At 38.4% G+C, this 13741-nt stretch overlaps 1 protein-coding gene across 3 annotated transcripts; it reads right to left on the bottom strand.

Moving 5' to 3' along the window:
• Positions 1-2793: 2793 nt before the first annotated feature.
• On the bottom strand, positions 2794-8540 carry adcyap1a (adenylate cyclase activating polypeptide 1a). 3 transcript variants are annotated; one of them, XM_056363682.1, is made up of 7 exons: positions 8209-8540; positions 7892-7996; positions 7265-7399; positions 6443-6547; positions 5496-5630; positions 4849-4969; positions 2794-3247 (listed from the first exon to the last, which is right to left on the bottom strand). In XM_056363682.1, exons 2-7 carry the CDS (start codon positions 7987-7989, stop codon positions 3239-3241), a joined length of 603 nt encoding a protein of 200 aa, XP_056219657.1. In that variant the 5' UTR covers positions 7990-7996; positions 8209-8540; the 3' UTR covers positions 2794-3238. The 3 variants fall into 3 exon arrangements, with proteins under 3 accessions (XP_056219657.1, XP_056219656.1, XP_056219658.1); XM_056363681.1 differs by lacking the exon at positions 2794-3247 and having other exon boundaries at positions 3853-4969; XM_056363683.1 differs by lacking the exons at positions 2794-3247; positions 6443-6547 and having other exon boundaries at positions 3853-4969.
• Positions 8541-13741: the final 5201 nt, after the last annotated feature.

Below are 13741 nucleotides of genomic sequence, written 5' to 3'. Positions count from 1 at the left end.
CGTCTTGATGCTTTGAAGAGTGAAGGACAGGCTAAATTTTAAAGGTAGCTAAAATGTTAGCTAACATATCTAGCTCTTTGATGGCTGTCTTTGAAAATTGCTTCATATTGTGTTGTATTGTGTTTTTTTTTTTAAATAAATTACCATTTTTACTAAATTTAACATTTATATCTGTTCATCAGTCTCCATCTGCTTGAATTGAACCAGAGCTGGGAGAAGACCTGCCTACTGGTAAACTGGTAAGGTGCAAAAGTACAAGACAAACACCTTTGAAATCTTTGAAGCAAGGCAATAAATTAGAGATGAGAATTCAACCCAGACGTTTATCCCAAATGTAGTTTGTGTGAAATATGAATACTTCAAAAGTATTGCTTCACCCTGTTAGGCTGTTAAGAGACCATCTGAGACCATATAAAATCATCTATTATCTTTCACCTTAATATCTACAAAGAAAAAGATGAACATTAAAAAGTTGTGCTTAACGGCATTAATATGCAGTAACTGCTTTCTGGGAAAAAATACCCTTCCCCCGTTCCAGTAGCAGTTGTACCACCTCAGATTATTACATTTATGACTGGACATAAAAAAAAGCACATTTCTGTCTCAAAACATGTGGATATATATTCCCTCATTTCTGAGCACGGTTGGTTGAAACCAGCCTGCATCAGCTCTTTCTCTTCACGCATCAATGTTGTTTTTGGCACAAAAGGAATGTACCAGTGTTGAGACTGGCCAACTGTTCCACCAGTACTTCAGGCCTTTGGTGGTGACTGTTGAAGTCCTGGAGAGGTGTAAAGTGCAGCGAGGCAGTGTGTGGTGCGGGCTGGGTGATCCCTCCCACGTCTCTTTACTCATGCTGTCCCGAGGGGAGGTAGACACCCAGCCAACTGGTGTCACTGTTCCTCCGCCAAACCGACTGAGTCAGTATGAACATGGGGCAGAGACGTAGATCTGTTGGTGTCCTTTTCACCAGCTGATCCTTTGTTTCTGTGGTTTACTGATTTATTTTGCAACATCTTGCAGTTATTGAACGTCCACATAGCTACAGCATGTAACGTCCACCATGATGGAGATACAAAAATGAACAGATACTCTTCCCTTTTTTGTTTTTTTTAGGGAATTGAATTAATTTTTCAAGTTATTATGTGTAAACATGTGACTGTGCTATGAAACCGATTAGCAGCATGTTGCTTTGTGTTGTCTGATTGTGTGTGGTGTATTTGATGTCTCAAACTGTTAATGTTTCACCGCTGTTTCTCTCTCTGAAATCCACAAGCTGATTCTTCTCCTCATTTCTTATGTAACCTCTTGTTCAAACTGTGATGATTGATTTAGGTTTTCCTTACTTGTTTTCATCCGCGTAAATGTGTCTTGACTTATGGTGATATTGGCTTCAAAGATTAGACGAAATTTTTGTTGTTTACAAAAATTTATTCATACAAATCTTACAACACTTTTTTTTTTTTTTTTTTAAATAAATTACCATTTTTACTAAATTTAACATTTATATCTGTTCATCAGTCTCCATCTGCTTGAATTGAACCAGAGCTGGGAGAAGACCTGCCTACTGGTAAACTGGTAAGGTGCAAAAGTACAAGACAAACACCTTTGAAATCTTTGAAGCAAGGCAATAAATTAGAGATGAGAATTCAACCCAGACGTTTATCCCAAATGTAGTTTGTGTGAAATATGAATACTTCAAAAGTATTGCTTCACCCTGTTAGGCTGTTAAGAGACCATCTGAGACCATATAAAATCATCTATTATCTTTCACCTTAATATCTACAAAGAAAAAGATGAACATTAAAAAGTTGTGCTTAACGGCATTAATATGCAGTAACTGCTTTCTGGGAAAAAATACCCTTCCCCCGTTCCAGTAGCAGTTGTACCACCTCAGATTATTACATTTATGACTGGACATAAAAAAAAGCACATTTCTGTCTCAAAACATGTGGATATATATTCCCTCATTTCTGAGCACGGTTGGTTGAAACCAGCCTGCATCAGCTCTTTCTCTTCACGCATCAATGTTGTTTTTGGCACAAAAGGAATGTACCAGTGTTGAGACTGGCCAACTGTTCCACCAGTACTTCAGGCCTTTGGTGGTGACTGTTGAAGTCCTGGAGAGGTGTAAAGTGCAGCGAGGCAGTGTGTGGTGCGGGCTGGGTGATCCCTCCCACGTCTCTTTACTCATGCTGTCCCGAGGGGAGGTAGACACCCAGCCAACTGGTGTCACTGTTCCTCCGCCAAACCGACTGAGTCAGTATGAACATGGGGCAGAGACGTAGATCTGTTGGTGTCCTTTTCACCAGCTGATCCTTTGTTTCTGTGGTTTACTGATTTATTTTGCAACATCTTGCAGTTATTGAACGTCCACATAGCTACAGCATGTAACGTCCACCATGATGGAGATACAAAAATGAACAGATACTCTTCCCTTTTTTGTTTTTTTTAGGGAATTGAATTAATTTTTCAAGTTATTATGTGTAAACATGTGACTGTGCTATGAAACCGATTAGCAGCATGTTGCTTTGTGTTGTCTGATTGTGTGTGGTGTATTTGATGTCTCAAACTGTTAATGTTTCACCGCTGTTTCTCTCTCTGAAATCCACAAGCTGATTCTTCTCCTCATTTCTTATGTAACCTCTTGTTCAAACTGTGATGATTGATTTAGGTTTTCCTTACTTGTTTTCATCCGCGTAAATGTGTCTTGACTTATGGTGATATTGGCTTCAAAGATTAGACGAAATTTTTGTTGTTTACAAAAATTTATTCATACAAATCTTACAACACTTTTTTTTTTTTTTTTTTAAACATTTATTGACTGGACCTTTGCAGATCGTCATTTGAAGTAGTAATCTAATATTCATTTTCTACACAGTAAATATATCTTTGAAGATTATTTCATTTTAGTAAGGCTATTGGCGCTTTCATTATCATACATATAATGTTTCATGGAGAGGGGAAACTGATCCTTCCCTCTGTTTTCACAAAAATCTAATCTAGTGCTCTAAAAACAAAGTGCAAAAGAAAGCAGTGCAAGCAAGAACGCTTGACGTCTAAGCTGGATGGTACTATAGAGATCCTATCAAACGTCTGTGCAACACAAGAACAACAACAAAAGGGTGAAATGTAAGCTGATGATGTGCAGCATTGTAGGGCCACTAAATAGCCATCTGTGATTCATGGCGATTTTAAAGTCGATGCAAGGCACCACAGCTGCAAACTGCTTCCTGCGTCACAAAGCCTAGAGGAGAATGCAAAATTAAAGAAAGATTGATACAATAAACACAAATCGAAGAACTTTTACCCTGCTTTTTGAAAACTAAAGATCAACTTGTTTTTTATTTCTGCAAAATTGTGCCTGATGTATCATCGTAGTTTCCTCAGGAACTGGGAGGAAGTGTGCATATACTAGACTGTTTTTAATGGTACTTGTTGGTAGTGGGTTTTCAGTCTTACCATATTGGTTTTATAAACTCCTTCCTTGATGCATGTTCTTGGTCTTGCACCCGACCCTTGCTTCCTTTATTTGCTTTCGCTTGATATCTCTCTAACTGTGCCCTTCCTGCTCTTTAAATTTAATCATGTCAACTAAATTGTGTTAATTATGGCAGTTTTTGTGCTATACTGCAGATAAAGATGATAGAACATGACCACAGCTTTTCCTTCATATACAATTTAACAGTGGGTTACAAAATCTCAAGCTGGTTAAGTAACAGATGCTAGACATTAGACTGAGAGACTCTCACAGCAGAAGTACATTCAGAGTAATTCTTCAATGGAGGACAAGGTTCAACATACAGCTTGTGTAGAAATGTCAGTGAGGAGAACAGAACACAAAACAACATCTAGAGATGACAGGTATATATGTTTGCAGTAGTCAGAAAGCAAGCAAAACCATCTAGTTGGAGTCGTCTGCACAGATGCGGTGGCTAGTGCAATTACTTTAATCATGCAATCTACTGTAGTTTTTACATTGGTTCACATGACAGAAAAGGGAAGCACAATAGACCCAGAAGGTTCAAACACAAAAGTTCAAACTGCGTCATATGTCTCTCACAAAGAACAAATCGATGGGTAAGTTACCATGTAACAAGTATCATTTCTTGGCATTTTTTTTTTCATTCTTTTTTTTTTAATGCTTTTTAAATTTTGCCTGATGGTGCTTTAAATGATAGTGATACTTATTATATGGGCAGAGAGACATGAGAAAACCTTCAGCAGAATAAGAGGTTTCCAAACACACAGAAACCAGTTGATAGAAACACAAGATTGGCACTTTACATGAGTCAAAGGTGTAAGCTCACTCTGTAAACACTGCGGAAGAAAAGGACAAGAAAAACCTCAAAAGTACTCTGGTCCTCATCTCAGATTTGGGATTTCTTTTTTTTTTTTTTCTTTTTCTTTTTTCTTGACAAGCGTCCCCTCTTGACTTTAAAAAATGTATAACTGGCATTTTGAAAGCCAGCAGGGCTCACATCTGGTCTAAACCAGATCTAATAAAATAGTTTTTATCATCATAATATCATCCTTGCATCCATAAACACAGACGCTGATAAATCGGTACCATTCATATCAATCAGTGGTGATATGTATAACATATCAGTCTAAGCAAAGTCTCTCCACATTCAAGCCTGTATGCACGTGGCTATACAGGTGGGGTTAAAGGTAAAATCAGTGAGACTGTAGAGAGACAGGAGCACAAATGAGGTGGAAGAAGAGTTGGATTCGAGTGTTTGGAGCAAGATCACAAGGTTAAAGAGTTAAAGGTGAGAGGAAAAATAAGGGAGGGACATGAGACGCCCCCTGCGAGGACACTGCCTCAGGAAAGAGCCTGAAACTCACCGGAAATTCGGGAGAGAACTGTTTCAGCCAATCTCCCAAAAAAGCCTCAAACTCATCCCCGTCCGGGAGGGCATCAAAGTCTATGTCTTGTAGGATATGATGAATACCTATGTCTTCAAGGCTGTTGTGAATAAAGACAACTAAACTCTTAATGTCACTTTACAAAAAGCAGCATTCAATACATTGATTGTCTTTTAAACTATTTATTTTCCTCACAATCATATCTGTTCACTAAATGTTTAAAAGACAGGGCTGTTGGAGCATATCGTCATGTGAACAATTGTCTCCCCTCAATAAATAGGTCTAAGAAAAATAAATCAATGAATACATAAATAGAGGCTATTTTTTCTTAAAATGAACAAAAATTAGTCCACAAAGTAGATATATGTGTCCTCAAGTGCTTTAAGTACAAAATAAAAAACAATATTATTATCAAAATATTCATTTTAATGGCTTACTTCATACATAAATACATGTTTAAGAACACAAAAGCGATCCACTGATTGTTCAGATCTCAAAATGACTTCATCTGGGGCTGCACACACTTAAGTTTGTTTTGTTTTTTTTTGTTTGTTTTTCAGGAGGGGAGGGGAGGATGCTACAAATATGCCAGCCGGCGTCCTTTGTTTCTAATTCTCTGTCTATACCTTTTCCCAAGGACTGCTGCCAGGTATTTCTTGACTGCCATTTGCTTTCGGTAGCGGCTGTAGCTGTCTGTGAAGATCCCGTCTGAGTGTCGCTTGGACAGGGGCTCTGAGCTGTCCTCCTCCGTCTTCCCCCCGCTGTGAGAGAGACAAGAGGAAGGTTTCACTATACGCATGTGATGTGCATTCACATGACCTCTGCATGTACTGCCTGTGGTGCTGAGGTGAAGCCTCTGGATACTTGAATTAGGATCTTTGTGTCACCATCTGAGAGGGGAAATAATTTCTGACTCCCTATTTAGTTCAGAACAATGCAGCCTGGAGTGATGTGCAATGTTCAAAGCATTTTTAGGGAAGATAATCAGATTTGTTTTGTTCCAGGACAAAACGTGTTTGTGCATTGTCATTTTAGAGAAAGAATCTTTTCAAAATAAGCTCAAAGGGCTTTTATTTTGGAGTCGTATTCTCTCTCTGTTTAACTCTCAGCCCATCCCAGGACAATTTGGCCCATATTTCTCGACGTGCAATAAGGCCTGCTCACGAGGCTGGAGTAATTGCATCCCTCCCTTCTTCTATCGGGAACCACTGGGACTCAAATCCATAAATTATTCATATGGAAATAAATTTAAGCCTGCGCGGGTTAATTCCTCACTCTGCGCCTTAACGACACAGCAGCGGGCTCAGAAAATGACACTTCCCAAATCAATCAAGTGCCCGTTTGTGCTCCCCCTCCACGCTTTTATAGCATTAATAAAAGGCTGATTCAGGGGGCGAGGGCGCCGGATCTAGGAGCATGCTGGGAGATAATGGGACCACAGACATACACCGTACGTATAACAGCGTGAATTATGAGCATTTAAAAAGGGATCAGTCCAAAGAAACAAAAACGCACAAAGGACAGGAAACGTTCAGTAGAAAAGAAAAGGTGACAACCAAGAAGATGCTCTTACCCTACACGTTTTGCCATCAGAGAATGCAGATATTTCCTTGCTGATAACTGACCCAGCGCTTTCCTGTAGGCTTTATTAAACATGCCGTCTGCATGCCTTTCCGTTCTGGGATGATAGATAGCCACACAGTAAAGTCACCACACACCCAGCGCAAGAGGCAACAATGTCAAGCTGCACTGCAAATAATTATTTATCTCAACATGTCGGGCCCTAAAGACACTTTATTTATTTTTTTAAATTAAAGACAGTGAGAAATCTGCATCTAATCAAGTAGTTTTATGATTATTTCACTTGTGTCTAATGATGAATTTCTTTAAGGTTTATATTTGACCAGAATAATCTACCTCGTTTTACAATTTATGCTGATTTTGGCGGAGTTTTTCACTATTTAAAAAAAAAAAAGAAAAAAAAAGAAAAATATGATTTTAGGACTGATCAACTCCACAGGAGAGGCAGTCAGGTTTCAGTGAGGTTTTTTTTTTTACTCTTTTGTTCAATTTGGAAATGTTCATTAAAGTCCATCCTTTATAAAGAAAGCGACTAAGTTAAAAAGAGACCAGACTAATTTGGCAACAAACAAAAAAAAAAAAAAGCTGAAATAAACGAAAAGTAAAAATGATAATGAATTCTGTCTTCCTGTTTGAACTTACTGACAAAATCTCGACGATACGTTACATTGATTCACACACACACACACACACACACACACACACACGTACTACACACAGTACAAGGACAGAGATAGGACTGTACAGCAATAATGAGATGTTCAACACGGACGTCGCCAACGTTGAGTGTTTGGGAAAAGGAGATGATAGTCACCTTTTCTCTGGTGGGTAATACAAAGTGTAGACGTCGTCAGCCATTGACTGGGGGCTTCTCACATCCATTTGGTCTCCGTCATAATCCAGGGACGGTAAGGAATTTCCATCCTCATCATAAACCTCACTGTCAAGTCTGAATGAATAAAAACAGTAAATAGAAGCATTATTTTATATAAATGTTACTTGTTGCCATGTCTGCATAAGTCCTTTAAATTATGTACAAAGATACAAAAGAAACCAGATCTTTAAGCCAATTTTTCAACAAAAACGTTTTCTATTAATTATCTAATCACATAAATTAGTCGATTAGTGGCTGCAGGTCAAATTGAGACACTGTACTCCACTGCCTCAGTAGCCTAAATTACATTACAGCCGCTCCCTGGTGAATGTTTCTCCCCAATTATTTCTGTGCGAGCAGCTCTATGGATTGTCTGTCAGATGCTATTACCCGGTAATCCAATAGGCTTTTATAGCCACAGACATAACAAACTGTGAGGCAGATGTGGTCGTTACCCTGTGCCCTGCTGCTGATGCTGCTGAGTGCAACAACTCCTTTCCATGCATGTCAAACATTCAAAAGGAATCAACACCTGAACACTTCGATGATAAGCAGGAGTGTACATACCTAACACTTGGAAAGCTAAGCCCCACAGGTGAGCAGTTGACGCTGTAATGCATTATGATTCCATAGATGAGTAAGGCTAAAGTCGCTTTACTAGACATTGTCCTGCTGTAAGAGAAGAAAACGACATTAAGTGAGTGCACAGACTACTCATAGGAGCAATTATTTGATGCAATGAGGTGGGTTTTAGTTTTTTCCTGTGATATTTAGTAACTTTCGCATCACACCTGCGAGTTTCTAAACACACAAAAAAACAGCCAAACCTGACTTTCTCCCCACTTTTACGCAGCGTAAAACCCCCCGGAAAGTTGCCTTCTTACCAGTTGCGAGACGCTGGACGCGATCCGCTGAAGACCTGAACTGAGATAGGATCTCTATCTCAGTCTCTCTTCTCTCTCTCTCTCTCTCTCTCTCTCTCTCTCTCTCTCCCGTCCTCGCCTCTTCCTCTATTCCCTCAGTGAAGCGCCTCTTCAGTCTTCAGTCTGTGCTTCTCAACCGGGTGTGCAGCTCCTCCGCAGCTCGGTTCTCGGGGGTTTCTACGTGTACTCTGTCATGGGCGGAAAGAAGAGCACCAAACAGTCTGCGGAGAACTTTCCTGCGTCCTGAGAACTTAACTCCTCTTGTCCTCCTCGTTTTTTATTCATGAATCCGAAAGGCATGCCTTTTTCACTTGTCACGTAGGTAAGGAGGGGGGTGGAGAGGGGAAGTGGGTGGCTGCGTCATTGCCCCCCCCCCCCCCCCCAACCCCGTCCCATTGGAGAGCATCCTTCTTCCGCGTCAATGAAGGACCCAGAGCCAAGTCATTAAAAAAAAAGAGAAAAAAAAGAATGGATCTGGGTTTCAAACATTATCATTAATTACATTGTGAATTAATATCAAAATTTGACGTCACGCCATAAATAGGATCATATTGGCCTTAGGAGGGATTTTTTTTTTCCTGCCCCCCTCTATTAAGGCCAGAGGTCAAGCTCAGCTACACAACTGCTGTAGGTGCTAAAGAACTGTTCGGAGTTTGAACCTGAGTCATCTGACTGAACGATTTGGTGGCAATAATCTTTCAATTCTGACGTTTTGATTTCTATTCCTTATTAGGGCTGAACACTGCATTCCTTATTGCGGTAATAAAACGCCCCAGTATGAGAACCACATATCTCCAAAGTATCAACTCTGAGTTAGATGTAGGCTTTATTTCAGCTTTGTCATAATGACGTTTTCAAGTAAGCCAGTGGGTTTCAGATGGTTTATTTAACTTAAGAAGAAGGTGAATTTTCTCAACCCATTAAAAAACTATTAATCTTCTAGAACGGAGATACATGGTTTTCACTGGAAATTGCTGGAAAGCTTCTTTTTTTTTTTTAGCTACTGTCTGGTGGAGCTGTCCGGTGCTGAAATACGACTGACAGCCTCTCTACTAGAAAGTTTCCCAAACTGAGACACCAAAGAGATGTGTCTGAGGCTGCCGACTTTATTGATCAGAATAAGTTTCCTTGTTACACTCATCTTTCCACAGGTCAGGCTCAGTTAAAGAACCAGATACACGGGTCATGTAGGCTACAGAGTTTGAACCTGAGTCACCCGGTTGAAGGATGTCTTTTTCACCTCTTGGCTGTCCCTGTTTCAGAGGCTGAAGTGCTGTATGACACATACAATTCAAACCATCAGTGATTCACTTAATCCAGTGGAGGAAAAATACTCATATCGTTTACTTGTCTAAAAGTAACAACAATGCAACAATGGAAAAATACTCCATTAAAGTAATTCCTATTAAGGTTAAAGTAAATGTTATCAACTATAATAGCCATAATGTCTGCTTTCTTGTGAAACATTGGATACTTTTGGTCGTCAAACAGTCATTTAAATAATTATCTGAACAGTTTAGAGGGGAAATCTTTCTTTAGTGGAATTGTTAACAACTCATAAACATCTGAAACATGACACTACGCCCCGAGCAGACACTTGTCACAAGCCCAAAACGTTTGGAACCACTGGTTTAATCGTTAAACTCATCATATTATATGCTTTAAGGTAAAACCCTAATCTGAAAAAGTAAGTACAGCTGTCAGATAAATGTCGAGTACAAAGTACAAATGAAATGTAGTGAAATTGAAGTATAATGTATCATAAAATGGAAACACTAAAGTACAAGTACTTTAAAATTGTCCCAATGTGCAGTAATGCCTTGATCCAAAGCTAAATTTAAAGCTAAAGCTATTATTAACTTTTGTTTTTCCTGCTTTGATTTTTGTCATTTACAGGCTCCCATGCCTGTGTTTCTGGCCTGGACAGTGTTCATTAACAGTGTCCTCTTTCCACACAGGTATTCGGACCATGTGTTGAATCTTTAGTGGGTGATTCACAGCAGTCGATCCTTTTCTGGCTCTGACGTCATGTGACGGTTTGTTGTTTAGCGCAAAGAAAAAACACTTTACTCTGAATTCTTAAGATGTTGAGGGGGGGGGAAGAATCTGTGATGGAGTCCTCTTCTTGGTCTGAGAGAGCACTGCACCCAAGTGGTTATGAGAAGAAAGTGCACCCATAAGTCTCCGAGCTTTGGTAATGTCATGGACCCCACCCAGGCAGACAGAACCTAATCTTATCAGGGAAACGTCATCTGAGAAGAGTGTGTGGTTGAATGTCACCTGACGCAGAATTACATCTAATTCTGAACTTATAACTGAAATGTAATCATCATTTTTACAGAGTTTAATTTCAAAAAATGAGGAAATATGTTTTGTTTTGTTCCTACGCACTAGAAGATAAAATGATTTTCAAATTCCTCACTTGAATGTAAATAATACATTTTAAATAAATTGCAGATTTTTTTTTTTTTCCTGTTCATAACAAAGAGCTGTGTGTCTAGGTGATACTATTTTTTTTTTCTTTTGGACACTGTGTAAAGTGGAAAATAATTAAGATTAACATAAGATAATCAGATCATCATGACTGCCTGTTGAAAGTAGTCAAAGTAATCACAATAAAATGATGATTAGTGATTCAGCTTTGTTCATCTCTTAATAACATTTTGAAAATATTTGTACTGGTGTTGCCAGGATATCAGTTTTTCTAAATCCAATTACAGAGAACATAAAATAGATAAGAATATTTATCCAGTAATCACCCGATGCTTGACTCATCATCAAGTGCCTTCCTGTAATAATCCTAGGGGAATATTAATAAACCTCATTGCCTCTGCAACCATTTACAGAAGCATTTTATTCTCCATTTGAAAGTTGATTGAAATGCTTGATGCTTTTCTGGCCACACTCTTATTATAATAAATGTCCATGTTCATATAACATCAGGATTATTTAATGAAACTGATTACAATCTGATAAATGTGACATAAAATCCATTTAGGTTATGGTAGGTTTTAAAACTGGCACCTTACAGTAAGTCATTATTTACATTGTTATCAATAACATTGCATTGTGTAATTATGTATGGTAAAATAAATTTGCTTCTGTTTGTTCAGATGTGTCTGCAAACAGCAGCTTCCTTGAATTCACACTGTTTAATATCGTTTTGCTTGGAAAGAGAGCCGTGAGTAATCACACAAGACAAGACCACACAGCGTATGACTGAGCTTTATCACACCAGAGAAGACAGGAGAAGAACATATGACTCATTCTAATTTTAGCACTGTTGGCCTTTTATAGCGCCTACCGGTGTTGACATGCGGTGTTTAAAGGGTTTTATTGAAGTTACAATCTCATGACTCAAGTGCCTCAATACGCAGCTTTTACAGCGCAGAGTGTTGACAGGTGTGTGTGTGTGTCTCTCTCACATGTCTCTCTATGTTTGAATGGACAGATTTCAGTTCAAAACCATCGTATTGAGGACATGTTTGCATTGTGAGGACATTTTGCCAGCCTTCATAAACCTTAAAGGGGCTGTTTGAGTGTTATGGCTCGGTTTCAAGGGTTAAAGGTAGAATTAGGTTTAGGTTAGGGTCAGGGGTTTAGGGTTAAGAGGTTTGGGGAACACATTATGTCAATGAGTGTCCTCACAGCTACAGAAAAAGCAACATGTGTCTGCCTGTACAATGTTGTGGGGACATAAATCTGTTTATACAGTCACATTGTGGGGACTCTGCCTTTTGAGGAAAAAAATCAAGTCGCTTTAATGTAAATTATTCCATTTTTTATCCAATACTTGGATAAAGATTAGGGTAAGGTTGCTCGCCGCTTATTGCTGTATATGTTTATTAAATGTTAATTAACTGTTATTCTTATATATTTTACACGTCATCAAGTTTCAATTGAGCGCAGAAAGAAAAACTGTGCATTTTTCCAATGAATTTGTAATCATTTGTATACCTTAATCAGCTTGAAATGAAAACCTAATCCTTCAATTCATTACTGAAAGAAAAAGGGGAATTACAGTTTTTTTATTGGACAGAAACCAACGTCCTGTAAACTCTATGAGACACGTGGTTATCTGATTTGTATAAACCTTCTTATTGACTGAGGTATAATCAGGTATAATCATTCTCAACATTCAGTTTACTTATAAACTGTTTTCTATATTTAATACACAAGATTGCGGAAAATGTTAATCATCCAAGTGGGTTATTTAAAATAGGCTTATGAATACTTTTGATAATAATATTAGTGTACATCGAATTAGAGGGTATGACTGATGATTGTTTGTCAAGGACTGTAAGTAATTCCTGGCACAAATGGCACAATTAAAGCAGGCTATGTAATTAAAAGGAGTCTGTAAAAGAGGGAGGAGAACTGCTGTATTGAAATTGCAGGGTACGCACTGAAGAGGATGTAATCACCAGTGCAATACAAGAGCCTTACAGGGTTGAGTTTCACAGATTCACTATCCCTAACTCACTGGTACAACAAGCTGTCACAACTGCACAGAAATGTTTCATTACTCTATTATTTGTTGCGTTTTACTGATTTTATATTATAGGTTTAATCACAAACACATGATAGAAGTACTGACATTAAGCTGAGGGCAACTTTCCTCACCAACAGTAGAAGAAGTATATAAAATATACAGAAGCCTCCACTAGAAAGTGGGGTTGTAACGGAGAATAGAATATCCTGTTTTTCCAGAAATGTGGTATTCTGGTACATGCTATGGAGAACTGTGAACTCATCAACATTGCCTCTCTTTTCTCCTCAGTATAATGGGCCACTAAGTAAAAGATTTACAATCCAAATCATGATAATTTTTCTTAAAGGGAGAAGACTTTGGTAATATTTAGGTTATCGTGTCAAACTTAATCTTTCTAGTGAAAACACTTTTAAAATGTAGTTTAGTTTATGTGTTGCCAATTGTTATATGTTACAGTGAGGAAGGTTTTAGTTTTAGAGATCACTGATGTTATTTTTTAGATAAAGTCATTCTCTCCTTCTTCATACTCGCCCTGAACGACACAGACAATAGTCAAAATTGGTGCAGAGATATTTTGACCTCTAGTCTCTGGTATAGGTGAAGCTCCAGAAACACACTGGTATCTTAAATCAGACACTCACTGTCTGAGACATGCCCGTGTTTTTCAATCTCCGTTCCCCCGAATTTCTAGCACTGGTTTTTGACGTCTCACAGAAGAAGCTGATATAACCCTAATGACATCATCAGGATTATTTTCACCACAACGCACAAAATTTGTAGAGGATTTTTGTTCAGCCTTACTTTGAAGCTACTTAAGAATCAATAAAAGTCAGAGCCTAATTCAGTTCAATACAACTTTATTGATCCCTGCAAGGAGAACTGTGCAGCAACTTACCACTCAGGTCAACAAATACACTTACAATAAAAAAGGACAAACAATTTACAGTTAATTGCAAAGCCAATACAGTCACAGGCTTTAAACGTGAAAACTGTATGTAGTAT

Source organism: Seriola aureovittata, chromosome 20, assembly GCF_021018895.1.
Source record: "Seriola aureovittata isolate HTS-2021-v1 ecotype China chromosome 20, ASM2101889v1, whole genome shotgun sequence".
In the NCBI taxonomy this organism is placed as follows: Eukaryota; Metazoa; Chordata; class Actinopteri; order Carangiformes; family Carangidae; genus Seriola; species Seriola aureovittata.
Note: the sequence above shows the minus strand (reverse complement) of the source record. Positions and strands in the feature narration are given on the sequence as shown.

What these genes read in the sequence shown, in the direction of transcription:
- adcyap1a (XM_056363681.1), bottom strand. Translation starts at nt 7,989, where the DNA reads ATGTCTAGTAAAGCGACTTTAGCCTTACTCATCTATGGAATCATAATG. An exon ending in TATTACCCACCAGAGAAAAG is followed by an intron (nt 6,548 to 7,264) that starts GTGACTATCATC and finishes CTATCATCCCAG; the next exon opens with AACGGAAAGGCATGCAGACG. An exon ending in GCAGCAGTCCTTGGGAAAAG is followed by an intron (nt 4,970 to 5,495) that starts GTATAGACAGAG and finishes TATTCACAACAG; the next exon opens with CCTTGAAGACATAGGTATTC.